Here is a 22,505-nt window from a genome sequence, read left to right as displayed (position 1 = left end):
TTTGTTTTTCTGCGTGTTTTTTGTGGCCCCTAGTAAGATGGTGTTCTGCCAGCTTCAAGCCCTTTGCTGCGTTATTACTCCACACAGTGACTTCATTGTTCCGCGCTCTCCGGCATATGTGTGGTCGCGGGAATTTATTTTGTGGGCATTTGTTGACGTTTTTGTTTGATTCGATGGTGTTGCGTGCTCGTCGTGCGACCGTGTTTTGGACCGTCGAAATCGGTAACCCGCGCTATGGCTCCTTCACTGCGCAGGTCAGGTAAAATACCAATTGTCATCATTTACTGCAACGACATGGGCGCAAAGTTGGCTTTTCGTGTCACCGTTGGTAAATGTGCTACGTCGATTGTGCGCAGCATGCCGTGATCGCGCTTCAATGAAGCTTTTGTGGCTGTGAAAAACAGGCTGCATCAAAAGTTTATTTTTCCCTGTTTTCTGGCCTGTCGTCTGAATTTAAAACGGAAATGTCTGATCGCCCCTATACACTCGTATTTAATAACGGTTGCACTATCACTTCCTTGTTGTGCGTCCGCAACAAATTTGTGTATTTTGCATGATAAACCGAATCGTAGCAATGACTTTTCGCGTGATACGGTGCATTGACCTCATACATATGGTCTGGGCTTTCGTAAATTTTTACGCTGATGTGTTGTGCACGGTACATTGCCGATGCGGTGGCGAAGTTGGTGTGGCCAATTTGTTTGTCCTTCGGTGCTCATGTGCGAAGTTTGTTGCGTCTGTCGATCAATATGAATCGCAGAACATTAGTACCAAGATCGGGCTTGCCGTAAAAACGTTTCCCGAGCCCGTAGTTATGTGAAAGGACGCGATATGGGTGGTGATCGCATATAAGTATTGTACAGCGGCTGTAAAGATAAAACTCGTGCTTGGGGGGGGGGGGGGGGGGTATGTGCCTGGTGTGTCACCCCCTGGCTATTCCATTGGTTCCCATAGCGTATCATTATGTGTTTTTGTAAAAGGATACTGAGCAACGATTCTCTACAAATAAATTTAGAAAACTTGAATCCGAAGATTTCTATTTGAAGTAAACAAAACTAATAATATGTAATAATTGAAACGCATGAGACTAATGCTCATATAGTGGACGTTGTTATGGGACATTTAGGCGCTAAGTTTGCTGTTTGAAGAAGTTGCTGGAGTTACCAACTGCAGTGGCAAAGTAAATGCGACATTGTAGCTAACCACGTGCAGTGACAATACTGGCCGCTTGAGATTGGCAGAAAAAAGTGATCGGCCCTCCTGTGTAGCTTGAGAAAGCCACAGAATGGAGCAAGGAAGCAATTGCGATCCAGAAGTTAGGTCTCGATTAAAATGTCTCTGAGTGACTGAAGTACTCGTTGGCATTGGTTTGTTGGTATTGGAGTGTTATGAGGACCTTAGGGGGTACTCAGGTGGAAAATAAATTTTCGGGAGAGAAGTGGGGATTGTGAATGTCACGTGACAACGCGACGCCAACGTCAAATGGTTCGCGATCCCCACTTCCCCCTGTGATTTCCCCGCAAGCGGGGGCCTAGTCACCTGTCCTATCTTTGTACTCTTGTTTCGAAGTACGATCGACTTCGCGGACATCAAGTGCTGCAGATAAATTTCCTAGAATAGTTGGTGTATTCACACCAACATCACCACAAAATGCTTGATGTTTAGCACTTGTTTACAATTACATTGATATTGACTGTTTTACAAATCTCTGCACAGCATTTTATGCGACGCTGAAGTACCCTTATACGTTTAGTGCACAATTGCTGACAAAAGGCTTTTCCCAAAGACTGGGTTTTCAAACCTGCTGATTATTCTGATGCTCTAGTGTCTTCATCACATGGAATTAGTGTATAATAGCAACTTAAAGTTATGCAACTCTTGTTGCATGAATATTTTATGTGCACACATCATGGACATAACTCTTAGTGGCATAAATCAGGAGTGTCATACTCACCTGTAGTCATGAAATTTAGTCTTGTAAAGGCCAGGTTAAAAAAAAAACAATATTCGTTAAGGGGACAAAATCTCATCTAACATTTTCCTTTCAAAGAATGCCTTTTATATATGCCACTTAGATTTTTTTTCTAACTGTCGTTTGATGGCAGGAGTTGAGAAACATATGGGCACCGATCTCCAGGATGTCAAAACTCTGGAAAGTTATTCTGAAATATAAAGATTTTGCTTGATTCTTATGTTTCAACACACGGTGACCATATGAAGTGCCTTATGAAAAGAGGCTTGAGACCATACATGTCTGTGTTGCTTAGGCAAACAGAGTGTTATTAGTCGCAAATAGGCAAGAAAATAGTGTATTATTTAGAAAAGGTCAGCGCTTGTGAACGTACAAGTTAAGAAAAGAAAAAGTGGGACGAATACTGTTATGTGCGGGCAGGCGTCTGGTTGAGACTCCAAGCATAGGCTGTTATTGCTGTGGCCACAGTGCTAATAAACGGCTCACAGCAATATTACAGGACAACAAGACAGGGAATATTTAATCAAACAATTAGCGTATAATCAAACAATCACTGTATCCAATAATAAAAACTGTCATTATCATTGCTTAAGAAATTTATCTACTCTTCAGCCTTGAAGCTAATAATTTTCCGAAATTGGTTCGATGTGCCAATGAATTTCACACCTCTGTCCCTCAACCTCACTGTTCAGCTGACGTAATGGCAATTCTGACCCACTGGCTCTTCAGAAGCGCACAAGTTGTAGTCAAGGGCGTTCGCAGGACTTTTTGCAGGGATGTGCATCCACGCGGGGCTGCCGGGGAGGGGGTTTACTGCCATGATTTGACCGCCAACATCAGTAAATAGTGTTTAATAACGAGAAAAGTAGTTTGGCAGCTCTGAAGGCTGTTTCATTCGGTTATGTGAACCCGAGTGTGTATCTACATGTGTAGCTGATCACTACTGAGTATAAAAATATGTGAAATTCAGGGGGAAAGGGTAAGGGTGGGCCACCAGTTTTAGTAATTTACAACTGGGAAGCTGTTCAGGAAATCCATATAGACTTAATTCTAGCTTCATGAGACCGATGAGTGGACAATGAAGGTTGTCATTATCAATAAAAGAGCCTCTGGCAGACCCATCTATGGAAAGACTAGTAGAAGAATGGCGATTTGGGCTAGTTGGTTTGTTTTCATGATAAGGGTTGCAGTGCGAGCACGAATGTGCTAGAAGAAAGAGATGAAAGTCGAGGTACGGAAGGCAAAGAGGACAAAGAGTTTGCGCTTTTAGATAAGGGTTAGCCATTTTTGTACCTTCTTTTTATCAGAACATTCCCCAGAATATGTCACGTTGCTCACGTGCGCTGTTCAAATGTTGCTTGTTGTATATATTATCATGTGTGCTGCGAATAATAAAATTCAGTTGGCAGCGCTCGTGTTGTCCTCTTTGCCTTCCGTACCTCGACTTTTATCTGTTTCTTCTAGCACATTCGTGCTCGCGCTGCAACCCTTATTATCAGGAAAGACTAGACAGCGTGTTAATGTTGCATAACCGGTAGGCATCACCTTTCTTGGTCACATGTTCGCACTATTTCTCTCTCTCTTGTTTTATTTACTTATTTTGTAACGAGGGCAGTGGGCATGGAGCTCGAGTATAGAAAAGGAAGAAGACTTGCTGTGATCGCAGGCTTGCGTTCAGTTAGCCCTTGCACTAAATAAAGCTCTCGTTCGCCGAGTAAACTCCTGCTTGTTCAACAACCCGTTTCAAGTGGTAGAGGTGCTGGGTACATCTGGTCCTCACCCTGGAACTTCGCAGCCGCACACTTCAACGACCGTCTACAGTGACTGATCCGGGGCCATCTCAGCCCGCTACTCCAGATCTCGCACCTGCGCCTGTCTTCTGCGCTGGCGCTCTCCGGCAGCGCGACCCCCCCATATTTGGTGGCACAGAGGACCAAGATGTGGACAACTGGATTGCCAAGTATGAACTGGTGAGCGCGTACAATAAGTGGAACAAATGTGAATGTTTACCTGACCGACGTGGCAAAACTATGGTACAGGAATCATCAAAGTGATTACAGTACCTGGTCGGAATTGGCAAAAACCCTCTCGGAAGTCTTTGGCTGTCCTGCTGTCCGCCGCCTTCGTGCTGAACAGCGCTTGCAGGGCAGAGTACAGAGAGCAGATGAAACTTTCACGAGCTATGTCGAAGATGTGCTCTTTCTTTGCAAGCTCGTCGATTCGACTCTGGACGAGGCAGGCAAGATCAAGAACATCATGAAAGGAATCGACGACGATGCATTCCAAATGCTTGCTGCGAAGAGTCCCCAGACGGTCGCCGAGGTGATTCAGCTCTGCCAAAGCTATGATGAGCTGCGTAGGCAGCGCGCTTCTACACGTTGCGCTGCTCAAGACACCGCGGACATCTCATCCCTCGTCTATCACCATGACACGGCCGACCACTCTGCGTTGATGCCATTCATAAAGCAATTCATACGTGAAGAGGTCGCCTGGCAGCTATCTATAATCACAAAAACTACCGAGCCGATGGCACCCTTGTCGCCTTCGCTTCGCCAGGTCATTCAATCGCAAGTTGCCGAAGCATTGCCGCCAGCTTAGGCTCCACCAACTGTGACTGCACCACTAACGTATCCAGCCACAGTTGCTCGGCCACGTGCGCCAGCGTCTCCGGCCATCTACGAAGCTACTCGCCACGTTTATTCTTCGATGCCACCTTCCCGCTCACTGACCGTCCCGTCTCCGGCTGTACACGAAACAGGTCGGAACGTTTATATGACGCCACCGCCTGCACGACCATTTACGGTACCTTATTCAGCGAACAGTGCCCCTACCGTCAGCCAATGGCGCACTCCGGATAATCGGCCGATATGTTTATCGTGTGGCATCCCAGGCCACGTAGCTCGTCACTGCCATCGTCGCAGCTTCCCTTCTTATAACATTACATGCCTACCATGCCCACTCAGCCGCGATATCCCGTTCCTGCCGATCCACCTCTAGACGTACGTCCCGGTCGCCGACCATCCGACTCAAGCCGTTCACCTTCTCCTCGTCGTCGATCAATTTCTCCAATGTTACGTCGCAACAGCCCACCGCAAGGGGAAAACTGACGGGCGGAGTTCCGGAGGCAAGAACTGCGTTGGCAGTGAAAATTTCAAGACTATCTGCTGTCCCCCTAATGAAATCGAACTCTATATTAATAGCATTAAGGTGCACGGACTTGTTGACACTGGAGCTGCCGTATCTGTAATTAGTGAGAAACTGTGCCGAAACTTGAAGACAGTGACCACACAACTTACCGACCTATCTTTGCAGTCAGCTACGTCCCATCATATTCAGCCTTCAGCTTTTTGCACTGCACGAGTCGTCATTCAAGGTGCGATGTACGTCGTCCCATTTGTAGTTTTATTGCGTTCTTCGCATGACGTTATCCTTGGGTGGGACTTTCTTCCCTCAAATTCTGCTTTGGTTGACTGTGCTCGTTCCGAACTCGCGTTATCTGCGCCGTGCTATGACCCCGACAATGGAGCTTCGTGTAGAGTGTTTGCTGCTTCTGATGTTGACATTGCGCCTTTCTCAGCTGTTGTTGTCTCGGTGTCGTGTGCCTTCCTTCGGAAATCGCCTGTGTTGTTTATGCCATCGGTCCCATCTGCGTGCCGTCGAAATATCGATCATGCTTTCGTTTGCCGTCGTCGTTTTCGCAACGGTCACGCTGCCATTTATGTGTGCAATCCCTCGGACAGCCCGTCATCCCTACTACGTGGAGAATGCCTGGGAAGCTACGAATTTTACGAGTGCATTCATCCGGCTACTATACCCGATTCTACGGTTTCGCACCCAATTTGTGCTGTCACTCCTACCAACGCGCCTAATGATGTTCTGGACGTCTTCTCGGATGCCATCGACTCTGAGCTCGCACCAACTCAGCGCGAAGAGATTATAAATCTTCTACTCCGCTTTCGATCTTCATTCGATCGTGACCAGTCAGGCTTAGGCCGAACCTCTGCGTATTGACATCGTATTGACACCGGAACCTCTGTGTATTCATCGTATTGACACCGGTCAACAAGCCCCGCTAAGACAGCGTCCGTACCGTGTGTCATCTGCTGAACGCCGTGTCATCGACGAACAAGTGGACGACATGTTGAAACGTGGCATCATCGAGCCCTCCAACAGTCCCTGGGCTTCACCGGTTGTTGTCGTTAAAAAAAAAGACGGGTCCATCCAGTTCTGCGTTGACTACCGCCGGCTCAACAAGATAACGCGCAAAGACATATACCCTCTACCGCGCATCAATGATGCTTTGGACTGCCTACAAGGAGCAGAGTTCTTTTCTTCATTAGATTTTTGCTCCGGCTACTGGCAGGTGCTCATGGCAAAGGGTGACCGCCCGAAGACAGCCTTTGTAATACCGAATGGACTGTATGAATTCACCGTTTTGCCCTTTGGCCTCTGCAATGCGCCTGCCATTTTCAAAAGGATGATGGATAACATCTTGCGAGGTCTGAAAGGGAAAACGTGCCTGCCACAGCCTACCTGCACTACTGGTAGTGCGGAAAACCGCACTACCACAGCCTATCACCCGCAAACTAATGGGATGACAGAGCGTTTTAATCGTACACTTGGGGATATGCTGGCCATGTACGCTTCATCCGGCCAGTCAAATTAGGATAACATACTGCCTTTTCAGTTCAGTTCAGTTTTCAGTTTTATTTCCTTAAAGGCCCCCATTCAGGGGGTGTTACATAAGGGGTGGGTTTACAATTCAAAACAGCGGAGATTCAATTAACATTGCAAACAAACAGTTAAAATTGAATTAACATGGCAGATGATCGGTGAGGCGTTCCAGGAAGGTAGATGATGAGGCAATTGTGACAATGTCGTAGGGCAGGCCGTTCCAGTCTGAAGCTGCTCTGAGGAAAAACGAAGCAGCAAACGTAGTGGTGCGTGATGGCGGGCGGGCAACTTGAAGTGAATGACTGGTGCGGTGGGAAATGCGTGAGGCGGCTGTTATATAAGGGGCTTGATTGAGTGAAGAATAAAAAAACTTATGATAAAGGGTTAGGCTAGCAATGCGGCGACGATAAGAAAGGAGTGATAGGCCAGATTCATGTTTCAATGGTGAAATGCTGATGTCATATGAATATGAGGAATGGATGAAACGGGTGGCCCGATTTTGAACACCTTCCAAGGCAGTGATTAGGTATGCTTGATGGGGGCTCCAGATGGCAGATGCGTATTCTAATTTTGGTCTTATAAGCGATTTATACGCGAGTAATTTAACATGTGGTGGGGAAAGGCGAAGGTGGCGTTTAAGAAAACCCAGTGTTTTGTTCGATGCTGAAATGATGTTTGTAATATGGGCGCGCCATGATAAATTAGAACAAAGGGTGACTCCTAGATATTTATACGATTCCACTAATTCGATACATGATTTAGAAATAGAATACTGAAAGCGAGAGGGATTGTGACGACGAGAGAAGGACAAGAGTTTGCATTTAGTGGGGTTGAGAGTCATTAGCCAAATATTACACCAGTTTATTATATTGTTAAGGTTGCTCTGAAGGATGTGATGGTCATGACAATTAGTAATAGTATGATAGATTACGCAATCGTCAGCGAACATGCGAATGTTACAGGAAACATGCAAGGGTAAGTCATTAATATATATTAGGAATAGGAGAGGACCGAGAACAGACCCTTGTGGGACGCCTGAGGTGACTGGGAGTGGTTTAGACAGGTGGCCGTTAAGATAGACAGATTGTGAGCGGTTAGTTAGAAACTCCTCAAGCCACCTGAAAATGTTAGGATGCAAGTTTAGTTTTGAAAGTTTCAGTAACAGACGCTGGTGAGGAACCTTGTCGAAAGCTTTTGCAAAATCAAGGAATATTGAGTCGGTTTGGATATTACAGTCGAGATTAGTCTGTAGGTCATGAACGAATTGTGCTAATTGGGTTTCGCAAGAAAGGCCCTTTCGAAATCCGTGCTGTGAAGGATGAAAAAATTCGTTGGAGTCCAAAAAATTGAAGATTTGTGAGTAGATGACGTGTTCCATGATCTTACAAGGCACGCTGGTTAATGAGATGGGGCGGTAGTTCAAGGGTGAGTTTCTGTTACCTGATTTGTAGACTGGAACGACCTTGCCTGTTTTCCAATCATCCGGCATGATTCCTGAGGTGAGTGACTGTGAGAAGATAAGACATAAGTATGCTGCGCAAGTCGATTTCACATTCTTGAGGAGTTTCGAGTTGATGGAATCCATACCAGCTGATGAAGAAAGTTTTAATTTGTGGATTATAGATGAAATGCCTTCTTCGAAGAAGGTGACAGCAGGCATGAAAGTTTCTACGTTAAATGATGGCGACTATGACATATGCTTACAACACTGCAACGCAAAGCACCAAAGCACCACTGGATTTTCGCCTTTCTTTCTTCTTTATGGACGCGAGCCATCACCAACAATGGATACCATTCTTCCTTATCGACCGGACCCTTCAGAGATGACTACCGTTTCTCGAGCAGCAGCACACGCTGAAGAATGTCGGAAGCTTGCTCGTGCGTTCACGTCACATGACCAGACGCGCCAAAAACATCGCCACGAAGCGTAAACCACGCCTATGAGCTTTTCTCCGAACTCACTGGTGTGGCTATGGATTCCTTCTACTCCTCCAGGACTATCCCACAAGCTTTCGTCCAGGTACCATGGCCCTTATCGAGTCGTACGCCAAACATCCCCAGTCAACTGCATTGTCGAGCCGCTGGATGCATCTCCGGACAAGCGCCGTCGGGGACAAGAAATCGTACACATCTCTCGGCTCAAGCCATACAATGATTCTTCTGTGTACACTTGTCCTTAGATCGCCAGGATGGCTCCCTCGTCGCCCGGGGGTGATTGTAACGAGGGCAGTGGGCATGGAGCTCGAGTATAGAAAAGGAAGAAGACTTGCTGCGATCGCAGGCTTGCGTTCAGTTAGCCCTTGCACTAAATAAAGCTCTCGTTCGCCGAGTCAACTCCTGCTTGTTCAACAACCTGTTTCAATTTATATATCTTGGTAATGAATATGAAGAGAGGGTCGGGCGAGTGGTATGCTCCTGCTATTTCTCTTCTCTTGCATAACAGTTGCCCTCGCAGAGTATAGAGCATGCACAAGACTGTAAGAATGCATAGAGCACTCATCTACCCCCCCACCCTCAAAAAGGCAAAAAGTGTCTACTCAACACAAAAGTTTACGAAACACAAGTATGCACACAAATGAAATTTTCACTCACAATAAAAAAAATTCGCGAAGATTTTCTCCCAGCCGATCATGTGTCGCTTGCAAAGCCTCTTTTAAGTGCAGTGTTCCATTCAATGGTCAAGCCTTATTAAGAACTCTGCTAGCATGTAGTCAAGAACATTAATTGATAGTAATGCCAAAGAAGTTTTTATCATCTCTAGTACTTTTGTGATATTCTTGTTCCTCCAAAAATTGGACTATAATTCATGCAGCAATGTTTTGAAAACATTTTGTTTGCCATGAACCTATTATCTCTCTTTTTAAATCAGTCTGCTATGATTTCAATGTGTTTACTACTAAACTCGTGTCTCACATTTTGAACACTTTTTTTTCCCTCACTAGCGAAAGTTCCGAGACAAGCAGCACAGCTTGCAAGTGCCAAAATGGAGCTACCAAGCCTCGCACACAGTTCCCCCAGGAAGCGCTCCCATCCTGTGAGCAGCAGAGACCCTTCCAGGCAGAGTGTTGCATCTCATCCTTCAAGCCCACAACATCAACGAAAGATGCCTCGACTCGCTGGTGGTGGTCGTGCTCAGAGCCTCCTCAAGGTGACGGGAGACAGTCATTTTAAAGACACTGGCGACAGTGTTTGTGACGTGATCCACAACAGCATGAAGAAGGTAAAGTTTCAAATATCGCCATCTAAAAGATCGTTAGTAGAGCCTGCACCTGAATCGAATTCTGGAAATCAGGACGAAGTTGGTGAAGCCACTGAGAAGGCCAGGTTACAGCAATCACCCAGGAAGGCATCACGGAAACCCAAGAGTCATCTTAAGGACACTCGTGACAGTGTTTGTGACCTGGCCCAGAGCACCACAAAGAAGGCAAAGTTGCAAACATCACCACCTGAGAGGGCGTCAAGGAAAAGTGCACCCAAGTCAAATGCTGCAAGCCGCGATGAAGTTGGTGTTATGGCCAGTGAGAAGGTAAATTTGCGGCAATCACGCAGGAAGACATTACAAAAACCGGGCAGTCATCTTAACGACGCTGGTGATAATGTTCGTGACCAAGCCTGTAGCAGCACAAACAAGGCAAAGTTGCAAATATTGCCCCCTGATAGGGTGTCGGGAAAGCCTGTGCGTGAGTCGAACGCTACAAAGCGCGATGAAGTTGGCGATGTGGCCAGTGAGGAAGCCAAGTCGCAGCAGTCATCTGGGAAGGTGTCCCAAAAACTCAACAGTCATCATAGAGATACTGGTGACAATCTTCGTGACTCTGCCCGTAGTAGCACAAAGAAGGCAACGTTAAAAACGTCACCACCTAACAACTTGTTGGGACAAGGTGCACTGAAGCCAAACACTCATAGCTGTGATGAAGTTTGCAATACGACTAACGAGAAGGCCAAGCTGCAAGAATCACTTGGAAAAGTATCACAGAAACCCCTACTTAGGTCAAGCTCTGAAAGTCCTGTTAAAGTTGAAAATCCAGCCCAGAAGAGTAAGCCACAGTTGTGCAAGACTAATCGGGTGCTACGTCGACGAGTGACTAAGGTGGGCATTCAAAGCTCTGGTGACGATGACGCAGCCTGTCACAGGAAGTCAAACTTGCAGAACTCACCTGGAAAAGCATCACGGAAATCTGTGCTTAATTCAACTCCTGAAAAATCTAATGTAGACGATGCAACCTGCAGCAAAAAGGCAAAGTTGCGACAGTCGCGCTCTAAGGTGCTACGAGAGCCTGTGCTCAATTTAGAGGCTGAAGATTCTAATGTTCCTGACGATACAGCATGCAACCTAAAGGAAACAATATATAGATCACATGACAAGTTACTACAGGACCCTAAGCTGAAATCAGATCAGAAAGAGTCCAGTGATTCAAATAATCCACCCCACAGCAAAAAGGCAAGGTTGCTGAGATCTGCTCATAGGGTGCCACCGAAGCTCATGCTAAAGTCGGATACCGAAGACTCAACCGACGTTGACGACCCGGATTACAAAGAAAAGGCAAAGTTACTCAACTTGTCCAGTGGAATTCTGCGGGAACGTCTTTTGGAGTCGGACACCGACGACTCCAACGACCCAACTTGGGAAGAGAATACAAAATGGCCGAGGTCGTCCACAGGGATGCCACAAAAGACCACGCTAAGGTCAAATGCTGAATCTGGTCAAAACGCGTTGTCGAGACAGCCTAAGAAGAAGAAAGGTAGAGGACCCGGCAGACCTAAGAAAAAGGTCTGGCGAGGCAGCGTTTCTGTGATTCACAAACCTTGTGAAGAAGAAAGGAACACACAAGCTGTGAAAGGTTGCAAGGAAACACCCAAGACGGTCATGACGAGCTCGAACTCCACCCAGCAGGCAGAGAGGCAAGTTGAAGAACCTTACCGTGAAACAAGGATCTTTGCACCACAATTTAGAAGACCTGTGTAAGTTTACATACATCTTGGGCTTTTGCTGTTGTGGCATTTTTGGCCGAGCAGGGCACACTAATATAAAGACAACAACAACGAAAAGAACTTCCAGGGTTCCTTATGCATTCATGTAAAACTTTGCTTGGTTAGCGAGGACAGCTTTATTGGAGATTGATAATTCTTTGTTTGCTAGGGTTGCGGCTCGGTTGAGTTGGTCCATGCTTATAAGAGGGAAAACAGCACATAATTCAGACGCATACAAGATAAAGAAGGCACGGCCCAAGCGCTGACTTGCAACTGACTTTATTTTGTGACATGTGGGCACATACATACCTGGACAGTAAAAAAATATGAAGAAATAACGTGATATGATGGCCGTACCACCTGTCGATATGCGTCACTGCCAGGCACCACAAACACGTACTGTACTTATCACCTATATTTCAAAAAATCAAATTCTTTTTGAAAAAAAGCTGCAGATGGCATGCTGACACAGTTAGCCTCGATATGTTCTATTTGTGCCACTTTACTTACCTCTCTAGTCTTATTATCTTTGTTTGTCTCTATTACTGTTGTTTTAGAAAAGATTGGCTTGCATCCACATTCCTATCAATAATGGCCTAGGTGGCCACAAACAGCCCTATTATTATTAAAATAAAGTCAGTTGTAAGTCAACATTCAAGTCGTACCTTTTTCATTTTGTGTCTATCTCAATTTTGTGCTGCCTTGCCCTCTTACAATTCTTTTTGTTGTGCGGCTGTTGAGGCATACTTGTTTGTGCACTGCTTTCATTGCCATAGCCCTACCTGTGAGTGCTTGTGGAAGCGATTTCAGCGCATTTCACATGCGTGTTTGAAAGATATTGTATTAAAAACCTGTTGAAAATCTAAGAAGTCATGCAGTTTGCCTAAGTGAGAAAGTGTGGACTGCCCTTGTGTTGCATCATAGGGACCCCAAAGTGAGACAGCATTTGGACTGATGAATTGTTTGAGAGCGTTATTGCTTTTAATATCAGAATTACATCTTTATTACAAGAGAAAACGAAAGTCAGTTTAATTTTCTGACTTTTGTGCAGAAAACCATGCATCTGAATGTCAATGGGATGTCACTCATTTAAAGATATTGGTGTGAGCATACGGTCCCAACGAAACTTCCAGAAATTTCCATTCCGCTGCCTGCTTTAGAACACAGTGTAATTAGTTTCAACGTATAAAGGATTTTATGGGCTTCAGCAGGCCTGCTCAAAGTCTATGACATCATAGCGAGTTGGCCATCTGTATATTCTTTTTGCGCATTTTCTGACTGACGTAGCGTCATCTTGTAGCAAAAGCAGCACTTTTTGTGTTTTCAATAGGTAATTTGCTCATAAGTACAAAAATAATTATAGTATGTTGTGTCCCATTAACAGGAGAAAAGTGTATGTATGCATCTATCAACCTGTGGCTTACTTTCCCCCATTTCTTTTTCTTTCACTGCAGTTGCAAAAGGCTGCGTGAAAAGTGCTCCGTGACGGGATGCCCGCATGCCGACGAAGCACAGAGCCCCACCGGCCTTTGGCTGTTTGCACTCCCTGACAAAACGAACGAAGCGGAACTTTATTCCGAGTGGCTGCGGCATGTGCCCATTGACGATAGTATCAACAGGCCGCTAAGTCCACGTGTGTGCTTCAAGCACTTCGACTCAAAGAAGCACTTTGTGTCAATGAAGCATCGCATTTTAGGACTAAGGCTAGACGCTGTCCCGATCAACGTGTTGCAACCCTTGAAAAGCACAAATGGCAGTCCGGCCAACGCATTTCGTCGTTCGCCCAAACAGTGCACTTCAGGTGCCAACCTTGAGCAAGCCAGCACATCGACAACTGGTGTGAGACAGAAGCCGTGGTCTATGACAGCTTCCAGAAAAAAGCGGAAATCGCAGTCCGCCACTTGTGCCACTGTGATGCAGGAGCCGCAATCTTTGACATCAGCTGGCGTTGCAGAAGAACCTCAATCCACAACAGCTGCAGCCGCGCAGGAGTTGCAGCCTCCAACTACTCCAGTTGTGGGGCAGGAGTCGAAGTGCGAGACTTCTGCCGATGTAGGTGTCGAGTGTCATTCAGTAACACCTTCTGGAGCAGCACACAAATTGCAGTCAATGACTGCCAGTGCACTTATTGCTATGGTGCAGGAGCAACGGTCCATGACTCCTGTGGATGACAGTTCGGTGTCTCAGCCTGTGAAAACGAATGAAGAAGCAACGAAATTGCAGTCCACTACAACTACCACAATTATTCAGCAACAACATTCTATGACTTCTGCTGCTGTTACAGCAGAAGCTCAGTGTTTAATGGCTGGTGGAGTAGCACAGGAATCGCAGCCCGTAGCTACTTCTATCATGGGGCAGGAGTTGCAGTCTTTGAGTTCTGCGGATGCCACTTCGAAATCTAAGCCTGTGGGGACTGAAGAAGCACAGAATTTGCACTCTACCATTAGTGCCACCATTGCACGGAAATCCCAGTCTGTGACTCTAGCTGATGTTGGGGCAGAAACTCAGCCAATGATGACTGCTGGAGTAGGACAAGGATCACAGTGCACATGTGCTGCTTCTGTAGTGCAGGCATTGCAATCCACAACTTTTGACTGTGATGTCAATTTGCAGTCTCAGCCTGTGGCAATCGACAAACTAGTGCAGAAATCGTGGACCGCTATTACTGCCTCAGGCGCAGAGGAATCCCACTGTACTACTTCAGCTAATGTCACAGCAGAAACTGAGTCCAAGATTGCTGAAGTAACACAGGAATTACAGCCCACAGGTACTGCTATAATGGTGCAGGAGTCGCTATGCATGGCTTTCGAAAATGTCAGTTCCGAGCCTCCGGCCGTGGAAACTGATGGAGAAACCCAGAAATTAGAGACCGCTATTAACAGCGCACTGGTGCAGGAACTGCATTCTGTTGCTTCAGCTGATATCGCAGCTCAAACTTTGTCAATGATGTCTGCTGGAGTAGCACGAAAATCACAGTCCACAGCTGCCAGTGGGGCAGCTGTGGACTGTGATCAACACAGCAAAGGTAGCTGTGAATCACAGTCCACAGCTACCTTTGCTGATCAGGGTGTGGAGTCTCGGTCAACAGAAGCAGCTGGAACAGCAAACGGATCACAGTGCACAACTGGTGCTGCCATGTCTCAGGAGCCGGAGTCCATGGATTTAGTGAATACTCCGGTAGAAACAGAGTCCACACCAGCCACTGGAGCAGCAAAGGCTGACCTGTCCACTGTTTCTACCACCACAGAGTTACTGTCTACAACTACTTCATCCGTGATGGAAGCACTACAGTCAGCGCTACCCGATATTGCAGCAGAAGTGCGAAAATCACAGTCCACATTTGCTGCTCTTACAGGATTACAGTCTGCAACTGCTACTTCTATAAAGCAGAAGCCACAGTCCGTGACTATTCCCGATGCCATTGTGGAGTCTCAGTTTGTGACAGCAGCTGGAACAGCACAAGAATCACAGCGCACTACTAGTGATGCCATTATTCAGGAGCATGACTTCATGGCTTTAGGCAAAGTTGCAGCAGAAACGGAATCTATAATGGCTGCTGTAGCAGCACAGGCTGTGCCATCCACTGCTTTTGCCACCACCGAGTTACATTCTACAACTACTTCTTCCACGATGGAAGCGATACAGTCTGCACTGCCCGATGTTTCAACACAAGTGCTGGTCATGACCACTGCTTCAGAAGTGCAGAAATCACCGTCCACATTTGCTGCTCTTGCAGAATTACAGTCTGCAACTGCTACTTCTATAAAGCAGAAGCCACAGTCTGTGACTATTTCTGATGCCATTGTGGAGTCTCAGTTCGTGACAGCAGCTGGAACAGCACAAGAATCACAGCGCACTACTACTGATGCCATGATTAAGGTGCCAGACTTCATGGCTTTAGCCAAAGTTGCAGCAGAAGCGGAATCTATAACGGCTGCTGTAGCAGCACAGGCTGTGCCATCCACTGCTTCTGCCACCACCGAGTTACATTCTACAACTACTTCTTCCACGATGGAAGCGATACAGCCTGCACTACCCGATGTCGCAGCAGAAGTGCTGGTCGTGACTACTGCTTCAGAAGTGCAACAATCACCGTCCGCGTTTGCTGCTGTTACAGGATTACAGTCTGCAACTGCTACTTCTATAAAGCAGAAGCCACAGTCTGTGACTATTCCTGATGCCATTGTGGAGTCTCAGTTCGTGACAGCAGCTGGAACAGCACAAGAATCACAGCGCACTGCTAGTGATGCCATGATTCAGGAGCCTAACTTCATGGCTTTAGCCAAAGTTGCAGCAGAAACGGAATCTGTAACGGCTGCTGTAGCAGCACAGGCTGTGCCATCCACTGCTTCTGCCACCACCGAGTTACATTCTACAACTACTTCTTTCACGATGGAAGTGATACAGTCGGCACTACCCTATGTGGCAGCAGAAGTGCAGGTCGTGACCACTGCTCTAGAAGGACAAAAATCACAGTCCACATGTGCTGCTGTCTCAGGATTAGCGTCTGCAACTGCTACTTCTATAAAGCAGAAGCCACAGTCAGTGACTATTCCCGAGGCCATTGTGGAGTCTCAATTCGTGACAGCAGCTGGAATAGCACAAGAATCACAGCGCACTACTAGTGATGCCATGATTAAGGAGCCAGACTTCATGGCTTTAGCCAAAGTTGCAGCAGAAGCGGAATCTATAACGGCTGCTGTAGCAGCACAGGCTGTGCCATCCACTGCTTCTGCCACCACTGAGTTACATTCTACAACTACTTCTTCCACGATGGAAGCGATACAGCCTGCACTACCCGATGTCGCAGCAGAAGTGCTGGTCGTGACCACTGCTTCAGAAGTGCAACAATCACCGTCCGCATTTGCTGCTGTTACAGGATTAGCGTCTGCAACTGCTACTTCTATAAAGCAGAAGCCACAGTCAGTGACTATTCCCGATGCCATTGTGGAGTCTCAATTCGTGACAGCAGCTGGAATAGCACAAGAATCACAGCGCACTACTAGTGATGCCATAATTAAGGAGCCAGACTTCATGGCTTTAGCCAAAGTTGCAGCAGAAGCGGAATCTATAACGGCTGCTGTAGCAGCACAGGCTGTGCCATCCACTGCTTCTGCCACCACTGAGTTACATTCTACAACTACTACTTCCACAATGGAAGCGATACAGTCGGCACTACCCTATGTGGCAGCAGAAGTGCAGGTCGTGACCACTGCTCTAGAAGGACAAAAATCACAGTCCACATGTTCTGCTGTCTCAGGATTAGCGTCTGCAACTGCTACTTCTATAAAGCAGGGGCCACAGTCTGTGACTGTTGCTGATGTCACTGTGAAGTCTCAGTCTGTGACTGCAGCCGTAACAACTCAAGAAGCACGGTGCATCACAAGTGATGCCATGATTCAGACGCCACAATCTATGGCTTTAGGGAAGGTTGCAGTAAAAACCAAGTCCATAACTGCTGCTGTAGCAGCACAGGCTGTACCACACACCGCTTCTGCCACCATCGAGTCAAGCCCAACAACTACTGCTACTGTGAGAAAATCACCACAGTCCACACTGCCTGATGCAGCAGATGTGCAGATTATGACCACTCATCCAGAAGTAGAAGAATCACGATTTACAGCTACTGCGGCCACGGGATTACAGTCCGTAATGGCTACTTCTATGAAGCGGAAACCACAGTCTGGGACTGTTGTTGATGGTGACATGGACTCTGTAAGAGCTTCTGGAGCAGCACGAGAATCACAGTCTGCCATGATGAAAGAGCCACAGCTTCAGGCATTATCTGATGTTCTAGCAAGCACTCTCACTATCACTGCTGCTCCAAAAGCATGTAAAACAGAATCATCAACTGCTGCTGCCATGGTGCAAGAGCCAGGTTCGGTGACTCTCAGAGATATCATTATTGAGCCTAAGATGGTTATAGCTCCGAGAGTTGCGCAGGAATCGCACTACATGACCATCAGTGGCGTAGATTTGAAGACTGCAACCACTGTGGTCAAGAAGCAGAAGTTGCAGCCCACGACTTTCGCTGATCTCGGTGCAGAATTTCAGTCTAGAAATGCTGCTCAAGCAGCAAAAAAGCCACAGTCTGCAGCAGTCACTGCTATGAAACCAGATTTAACTACCGTTTCCACGCAGCAGAAGCTTAAGGTATTAGTTGCCGTTCCAGAGCCTCAGTCTGCACCCGCCATTCATGTGGGGTGCAAATCGCAATCCAGAACTGTTGCTCCTGCAGTAAAGAAAATTATAGGTGGACAGAAATCGCAGTCTACAACAACCGTTGGCATTATAGACGAACTCGAGTCGGTGGCTGTACTTGGCAGCGAACACAAATTTCAGACTACAGTGGGAATAGGAAGGGGAAAGGAGTGTGAGGCCCTGTGTGTTGTTGACACAGTGGAAACATTGCCGACTGCAACCGCTGTTTTTGCCGAGTCAGAGTTGCAGGGCCCAAATTCCATCAGCCTTACAACAATGTTGGCAGCAGACAGTAAATCGAAATCTAAAGCCAAGTTTCGTTTTCATTTTCCTGATTCGTGTGAGAAATTGGAGGCAGAAGAGCAGAATGTTGGTCATGTTCCCACAAGCCTGGCATCTGCGAGAACAGAGAGTCTCGAGAAATCAACCGATCGTGATCCCGCAGACATCACAGAGCTTATTCATCTAACAGATGACAGAAACCCTGGACCAGATATGCCCTCAGAAAGCCCGACAGAGAAATCCATGCAGGCCACCAGTGTGTCAGACAAGCTGGTGGAACAGGCCGAAGAAATTGCTTGCTACTTGGCCACTCACAGTCCTGTTGATTTTATGGACGAAAGCACTGTTAGCGTTTGTGAAAGCCCGTTATGCAGCAGTGACTGTGATGATGAGAATATCGGCAAGCACGTCATGTCTATTCCAAATGAACCACTAATTCCTTTGACTCAAAACGTTTCTATGGCCAATGCTGAGATTTCAGACACTGTGCCTAACAAATTGCTAGAATTTGACCTACGGACACAGCAACAAGCATTGAAGAAGGCTGTAGCGTCATCTCGAGCTACACAGAAGTTCTCTGCAAATAGGCCCACCGATACCAATGAGAGGATGGTGCAACGAGGAACAAACGCTGACATTGAAAGGGATCATCCGGCTCCTCCTCGTCTCGTTGGCAGTCGTGCAAGCAGTGCTTCCACTGGTGCACTCCACGCAGCTCTAGAGAAGCCACCCGCATCAGACGTACGAACAGAGGCACCGCTTCCTAGAGAAATCGTAGTGCCCAGCGCAGCCGCACTCAGTCGCAGTCTCAGTAACCTCGCCAACTCTAGAAACCGTGCGATAGAGGGAAACCAACGCGGCAGCGTTTGTGCAAAAGGGATGCAGCGTTTCTCTCTGCAGAGCTGTAGCAGTGCCCAAGAGGGCGACAGACACGTCTCGAGCCGTGCTGTCAGTGCACCTGTTAGAAATACCGCAATTGATGAGAACGGCCGGGCGGCTGCTTCAGTGGAACCCAGTGCATCGTGTTCCGAGCCTGCCAGGCGACACCGTCTGGACTTGCCTGGCAGGAGCAGTGCCGTTGGAGCCGAGAAAGTCCAATCGATGAAGGCTCCCTCTGCGGGTCACTTGTTCCATCCTTCTCAAGGAAGGTATGTTCTCAAGCAAGAAGTTTTGCAAGGCGGAGACGAGCTCGGCATGAGCGCGGTTTTCTGCACGGTTCTGTGGGTCCCCACAGGCAGCGGTGCCAAAACGTAGCGCTGTTGAACACATATTATCGGAGAAGTGCCTTAAACTTGCGGCTTGATTTGAGCACAAGTTATGAAATGGCCAAGTAGGAGCAGCAGTGTAACGGCTGACGGCACTTGAAGGAGTGCTGACACAAAATATTTAGGACGAGAAAGTGAGTGGGATAGATTTACTTGGAGGGATACACAAAATTGACAAAATATCATATTTAAGATCAGTTTTAAAGTGCATGCCACGCGACTGCACGAGATGCAGAGCACCTCGCAACACTGACATCAATGCAGTTCAGTGTAGACAAACCTTCGTCGCGAGTATGTGTTGGCGGGTCAAAGCGGCATGCGCTCTCGTGCACAGCACCCATGTCATAGTTTCACGTGGTCATGTGGCCAGCTGTGTTCACCTAGCCACCGGAACTGCTCCTGCCTAGTTTGATGTTGCTTGAAACTGAAACTGCGACTGGGCACTCTGAAAGTGTCTTCAAGTAAATAACCGTCGCGCACTCGCGCAATCGAGGTTTTCAGCCGTGAAAAGTCGGTCATAACCTACCTATCGCCAAAAAAAAGAGGTGCAAAATTAATGTGTCAGTGCTCCTTTAAAAAAGAACTGACAAAAAATTTTGCTTCTGCTTATTTTTGTTGCGTTAAGTAGCTAACGGTCCACTTACCACAGCTGGAAGCTTGTACGCTGGAGCGCGCAGCATGTGATTAATTGGAGACAATTTTATAGCACCCGCTCGCAGTTTCAATTTCAAAAAGCACCGAGTGAGGGGGTACCCAGAGTGGTTTTCATGTAAACAGAGCTGGCTATGTGAGCACACAAAACCGCGTGCACATGAGGACTTCACTGACAACTCTTTTCAATAAAGGTTTTCTGGTTGTTGTAATTATGCATGACTTTGCATAGAAATGCACGGCCGGGGCAGGTCTGCCCCCTCTTTCTGTTGAAAAGGTCTGCTAGGAGAGAGCGCTTGCAAGTATCGTGGCAGCCAACACAAACTCGTGACGCGAGTGGTTGTTGAATGTTTGCACAAAAACCAAGGTTTCGCGTATGGTGGCATGACATGCACTTCAAAATTAATTTCATGTATGGTCTAGGCTATATTGCCTGCTGGTATCTCGTAGTTGATGCGTGTGTGTCCACACGATTGTCACTCGTATGTTATCCCACCTTCAAAGCGCTGTGTCAGTGCTCCTTTAAAGCGCTCACGTTGCCCAAGGAACCAAGGCTGTGAGCAGCTGCATGTTGCGAGTTCGTGTACGTTTTTAGAGGTGGCAGGAGTGCTTGTCTGTGTCAGCTTAACATTATTTATTGTCTCTTCAGTATGTGTGCACATTTCATTTGTAAAGACGCAAATGTCGTTATTGCACAAAATGTGATCGTTCCTGTAGGGGTGTTGTACAAATTGTACATAGAAACATTCCATGTTATTGCCATTTTGTGGATCTCTTATCAACAATATGTTGCCTTTTACATGTATGCAAAGTGATAGGGGTGGCCTTGATTAAGAGTTGACCTGAATTGCATCTCATTTGCAAGACTATTTGAATAAAAGTGCAGCAACAAGAGTTGCTGTGGAAACATTGTGATTGTCCAGTGATTCATCTGTGGCTGGCTAAACAGCAAAGGAAAAAAAAAACAATTCTCATGAATGTGCCATCACTGTCGGCATTTTAACTAAATTATCTACGATAAAGCAAATTCACTGTAATGTGCTGGCACATAACCTGCAAGTTTATCATACCTGGTGTTATAAATGCTAATATATTATTTTTTTGGACCTGACGTAAATATGATAAGTTTGTCAACAATATATTTTTATAAATATTTGGTGTTTCAGAAACACTTGTCTTGATAAGAATTTTATTCAGCAGAAGGTGAAATATGAAAATAGAAACGAAACAGATGGACAGGACAAAACGCTCAGTCTTGTGCGTACATACTTTTCCTGTTTACGTATTGCAGCCTCGCGCTGTATAAAAATTTTTCGAATGCATCACTATCAAGCCTACATTGCAATTCTCGTTGATAACAAGAACCTGTAGTACATGTGTCAATTCAGTATATTCCGTTGAATAAATGTTGATTGTTTAAGACATTGCTGAAATTTAGCTTTATGTGTGATGCCGTGCCACTTGAACATTTTGGAACTTGCTGTGCAGCTTGTCATTTCTTGTGCACTTTTGAACTGTGGTGACAAACTTTGTCTTGTGTAGATGGTCACACAGGGGCAGTGCAATGGACACCTGTAATTTGTTTTGTTCCCATCAGAGGCATAGAAATTTTTTTTGGGGGGGGGGGGAGGCAGGCAACTTTTTTTATCAAAACTGGGGGCTTAGTGGCAGGGAAACAAGCACTTTGTGCTCTGTGTGCCATCGTGAAAAAAATTCCAGCTGGTAGGGGGGAGGGGGGGGGGTGCGTGCATGGTGTGCCACTTTCTGGCTATGCCATTGATTCCCATAGCGTATCATTATGTGTTTTTGTAAAAGGATACTGTGCAACAATTCTCTAGAAAGAAAAAAACTTGAATCTGTAGCTTTCTATTTGAAGTAAACAGAACTAATAACATGTAATAATTGAAACACATGAGACTAATGCTCATATAGTGGACGTTGTTATGGGACATTCAGGCGCTAAGTTTGCTGTTTGAAAAAGTTGCTGAAGTTACCAACTGCAGTGGCAAAGTAAATGCGACATTGTAGCTAACCACGTGCATAACCAAGATTGTGAAGTAGTGTTCATTTCAGGGCATTGGAGATGTGTTCCTGGAGCTGATCACCGAACAAATACTTGTGCGCATATTTCGTGAACATTTCAAACGGGGCTCCCCAAGCCCTAGCCAGCTGTGCGAATGCTGTAGAACTACACAAATTCTTAGCCTGGTGAAATGCGTCGCATCACGCAGGCCAAAAACTATTACGGAATGCCATTTGGCTTTTTATTGGCTGTTTTGAAATACTTCAGGGTTCCCAAATGTGTGACATAAGGAGCAACAAGAATTGTCTTCTGCATTCATTGTCGCATCTGACGACCAGTGCCTGCTAACACAACTTGCCATCCGGTGTTCACATCGTCAGCTGCTGGCTGGTGCACATTCAGTACACATTGAGCCCAATGGGGATTGAATTTCTCGTCCGTGCATGTCCTTTTGTACAACAGCTTG

General features: G+C 46.4%; 1 protein-coding gene across 1 annotated transcript; it reads left to right on the top strand.

Annotated features, from left to right (window-relative positions):
• The first annotated feature begins 81 nt into the window (after window positions 1–81).
• On the top strand, window positions 82–20,927 carry LOC119164094 (uncharacterized). Its single transcript, XM_037416200.2, has 3 exons — window positions 82–259; window positions 9,589–11,608; window positions 13,072–20,927. The coding sequence occupies exons 1-3, from the start codon at window positions 235–237 to the stop codon at window positions 19,352–19,354; spliced, it is 8,328 nt and encodes a 2,775-aa protein (XP_037272097.2). The 5' UTR covers window positions 82–234; the 3' UTR covers window positions 19,355–20,927.
• Window positions 20,928–22,505: the final 1,578 nt, after the last annotated feature.

This window comes from Rhipicephalus microplus, chromosome 8, assembly GCF_043290135.1.
Source record: "Rhipicephalus microplus isolate Deutch F79 chromosome 8, USDA_Rmic, whole genome shotgun sequence".
Taxonomy (NCBI): domain Eukaryota; kingdom Metazoa; phylum Arthropoda; class Arachnida; order Ixodida; family Ixodidae; genus Rhipicephalus; species Rhipicephalus microplus.
The sequence above is the reverse complement of the archived record's forward strand: the minus strand, read 5'-3'. Positions and strand labels throughout refer to the sequence as shown.